At 36.4% G+C, this 4,457-nt stretch overlaps 1 protein-coding gene across 1 annotated transcript; it reads left to right on the top strand.

Moving 5' to 3' along the window:
* Positions 1–1,245: 1,245 nt before the first annotated feature.
* LOC132530700 (small ribosomal subunit protein uS19-like) lies at positions 1,246–1,698 on the top strand. Its single transcript, XM_060168034.1, has one exon. It carries the CDS (start codon positions 1,246–1,248, stop codon positions 1,681–1,683), a length of 438 nt encoding a protein of 145 aa, XP_060024017.1. The 3' UTR covers positions 1,684–1,698.
* Positions 1,699–4,457: the final 2,759 nt, after the last annotated feature.

Raw genomic sequence — 4,457 nt, 5'->3', positions numbered from 1 at the left:
TGAATGTTGAAGAGTGCATTGTAATCTTAGGCTTTACACAGACAACAGAGAGAAAAAAATCCAATTGATTTAATCTCCAGTTGTCCCTTGTAAATAACTGATCTGTTAACATAAATTTGTAGACATAAATTCCTAGATATTAACCAACAATTTCTCTCAAAGCCTACATATAAAAAGACAAAATTTAAAATAAGTTTTGATGCTCATGAAATTAACTATCAGACAAATGGAAGTATTTTCTAAACTACCAAAAGTAATACATGAAAGGGTATCATCATGGAGGAAAGAGGAATGAATCAAGACTTAAAAGGATGGCTTTATTTTGAATACTGAGTAATGCATTGGAAAATAAATGTTGAGAGTGTAATGTAACTTGCTAAAGTTAATAATTCTAATGCAATTTTTAAAGTAAAGATTTACTGAATATCTTCTCTTGCACACCAACAAGCTAGACCTTAGAAACATACGCATGGATATTGAAAGATCACCTCTCCTGAATTAGTTTATAATTTAATGAAACAGACACACATTACCTTAATAAAAAGTCAAGTAAGATTTTAACACTGTTCTAAAGGTCATAATAATAGATACTGATTGATTTGGAGACTAATTTTTGAAGTTCATCTAAAATTGATACACAGGGTTGTTTTTTATTTTTCCAGAGGTGTCGTTCATTTTTTTTTTTAATTGGGGTATAATTGCTTTACAATGTTGTGTTAGTTTCTGATGTACAATGAAGTGAATCAGCTATATGTATACCTATATCCCCTCCCTCTTGGACCTCCCTCCCATCCGCCCCCCATCCCATCCGCCCCCCATCCCATCCATCTAGGTCATCGCAGAACACCGAGCTGAGCTCCCCCTGCTATACAGCAGGTTCCCACTAGCTCTCTGTTTTACACATGGTAGCCTATATATGTCAATCCCAGTCTCCCAATTCATCCCTGCTTCCCTCTTCCATGTCCACACATCCATTCTCTACATCTGTGTCTATTCTTGCCCTGCAAGTAGGTTCATCTGTACTGTTTTTCTAGATTCCACATATATGCATTAATATTTGATATTTTTCTCTTTCTGACTTACTTCACTCTGTATGACAGACTCTAGGTCCATCCACATCTCTATAAATGACCCTATTTTGTTACTTTTTATGGCTGAGTAATATGTAAATTGATACAGCCACTATGGAGAACAGTATGGAGGCTCCTCAAAAAACTAAAACTAGCTTTCTGAAGAGCCAACAAGATGGCGGAAGTGGAGCAGAAGAAGAAGTGGACCTTCCTCAAGCTCACCTACCACTGCATGAACCTCAACCAGCTGCCGGACATGTCCCGTGAGCAGCTGATGCAGCCGTACAGTGTGAGGCAGCGGCAGCGGCTAAACCGCGTCCTCCAGAGGAAGCAGCACTCGCTGCTGAAGTGGCTGCACAAGGCCAGGAAGGAGATGCCACCCATGGAGAAGCCTGAGTTGGTGAAGACGCACCTGCGCGACATGATCATCCTGACCGAGATGGTGGGCAGCATGGTGAGCGGCTACCATGGCAAGACCTTCAGCCAGGTGGAAATCAAGCCTGAGATGACCAGCCACTACCTAGGTGAGTTCTCCATCACTTACAAGCCCATGAAGCACAGCCGGCCCGGCACTGGGGCCACCCTCTCCTCCTGCTTCATCCCCCTCAAGTAGCCTGCTGGCCAATAAAGGTAGGAAAAAAAAAATTAAAAATAGAACTATCATATGACCCAGCAATCCCACTACTGGGCATATACCCTAAGAAAACCATAATTCAAAAAGGCACATGCACTCCAATGTTCACTGCAGCACTCTCACATAGCCAGAACATGGAAGCAACCTAAATGTCCACCGATAGATGAATGGATAAAGAAGATTCAGTACATATATACAGTGGGATATACAGGTGTAATGTAATTCCTAACAACATTCCAGAAATAGTTTTTATAGATATAGACAATATTACCCTAAATTTTATATGGAAAGGCAAAGGAACTCGAAGAGCTGAAACAATTTTAAAAAAGGAAAGTAAAGTAGGAGGAATCAGTCTACCTGATTTCAAGTCAATTTATAGCTACAGTAATGAAGACTGTGTGGTACTGGTGAAGGGACAGATACACAGATCAGTGGAACAGAATAAAGAGTCCAGAAATAAATCTACACAAATGTACCCAACTGTTACTTTTTAATTAAAACCATATTTTAAAAAAAAAGCAGTGAAAGGTTCACTGCAATAGTGAGAGGAAGGTACAGAAATTTCCAATATATCCTGTCCCACATGTGCATGGAGTGACCCATTATCAATATCCCCAAAACAGCGGCACATTTGTTACAACTGATGTATCTACATCAACACATCATACTCACCAAAAGTCCATAATTTACATAATGGTTTACTCTTGGTGTTGGATATTTTATGAGGTTAGACAAATATACAATGACATGTATTTATCATACAGAGTATTTTCACTGCATTAAGAATCCTCTGTGCTCCACCTATTTATCACTTCCCCCACCCCAAAACCCTGCCTACCCACTGACCTTTATACTATCTCCATAGTTTTGCCTTTTCCATCATGTCATATAGTTGGAAACATATATTATGTAGACTTTTCGGATCGGCTTCTTTCAATTATTGATATTAATTTGTTTCCCCCATGTCTTTTCATGACTTAACAGCTCATTTCTTTTTAGCACTGCATAATATTCCATTTTCTGGGGATTCCACAGTTTATTTACCCATTCACCTGCTGAAGAACATTTTGGTTACTTCCAAGTTTTGGCAATTTTGAACAAAGCTGCTAAAAGCACACATGTGTTTTTATGTGTTTTAGGTTTTTATGCATGCATATGTTTTCAACTCATTTGGGTAAATACCAAAAAGCATGAATGATGGATTGTATGGTAAAACCGTATTTAGTTTTGTAAGAAACTGCCAAACTGTCTTCCAAAGTGGCTTAACCATTTTGCATTCCCACCAGCAAGGAATGAGAGTTCCTGTTGATCTACAACCTCATCAGCATTTGGTGTTGTAAGTTTTCTGGATTTTGACCATTCTGAAAAAATATGTAGCGTAATCTCATTGTTGTTTTAATTTGTTTTTTCCTGATGACATATGATGTGAAGAATCTTTTCATATGGTTACTTGCCATGTATATATCTTCTTTGTTGAGGTATCTGCCCAGGTCTTTGGCTCATTTTAAAATCAGATTGTTTTCTCATGGCTGTTTTAAAAGTTCTTTGTCTATTTTGCAGAGCAGTCCTTTAAAGATGTGTCATTTTCACATTTTTTTTTCAGTGTGTGGTTTGTCTTCTTATTCTCTTGAAAATGACATTCACAGAGAAGTTTTAAATTTTCATGAGGTCCAGCTTATCAATTATTTCTCACATGTACTGTACCTTCAGTGTTGTATCTAAAAAGTCATTACCACACCCAACACTAGACTTTGTTCTGTGATATCTTCTAACTTTACAGTTTTCTGTTTTACCTTTAGGTGTGTGATTCATTTTTAGTTAGTTTTTCTGACGGGTATGAGGTCTATGTCTAGAGTCATTCTTTTGCATGTGAATATACAGTTGTTCCAACACCATTTTTTGAGAAGACTATCTTTGCTTCATTGTGTTGCCTTTGCTCCTTTGTCAAAGATCAACTGCTTACATTTATGCGGTACTGTTTCTGGGCTCTCTATTCTGATCCATTGATCTAGTTGATCTATTTAATTCTTTTGCTAATATAATATTGTCTTTATTACTACAGCTTTATGGTAAGTCTTTAAGTCAGGTAGTGTCAGTCCTCCAACTTTGTTCTTCTCTTTCAATATTGTGCTTGCTATGCTGGGTTATTTCTCTATATATAAACTTTAGAATCAATGTGCCTTTATCCACAAAATAAGTTTCTGGGATTTTGGAATTGCACTGAATCCACGGGTTAATTTGGAAATAACTGACATCTTGACAACATTGAGTCTTTTTAACCATGAACATAGAATATCTCCTCATTTATTCAGTTCTTCTTTCATATTATTCAGCAGAGTTTTGTCATTTTCCTCATGTAGATCTTGTACGTATTTTGTTAGTTTTATACCTAAGTATTTCATTTTTTTTGGTTGCTTTTATAAATGGTATTGCATTTTTAATTTCAAATTCCATTTGTTCATTGCTTGTATATAAGAAAGCTATTAACTTTTGTATATTAACTCTGTATCCTAAAACCTTGCTATTGATCACATATTAGATTTTTTGGTTGATTCTTTTATATTTTCTACATTAACAGTCACGTCATCTGTGAACAAAGACAACTTCAGTTCTTTCTTCCCATTCTGTATACCATTTATTTATTTATTTATTTATCGATCAATCAATCAATCTAATTATTTATGTCTAATTACATTAGCTAGAATTTCCAGCATGATATTGAAAAGGAACAATAAGAGGAGACAACTTTGCCT

This window comes from Lagenorhynchus albirostris, chromosome 12 (assembly GCF_949774975.1).
Source record: "Lagenorhynchus albirostris chromosome 12, mLagAlb1.1, whole genome shotgun sequence".
Lineage (NCBI taxonomy): Eukaryota > Metazoa > Chordata > Mammalia > Artiodactyla > Delphinidae > Lagenorhynchus > Lagenorhynchus albirostris.
Note: the sequence above shows the minus strand (reverse complement) of the source record. Positions and strands in the feature narration are given on the sequence as shown.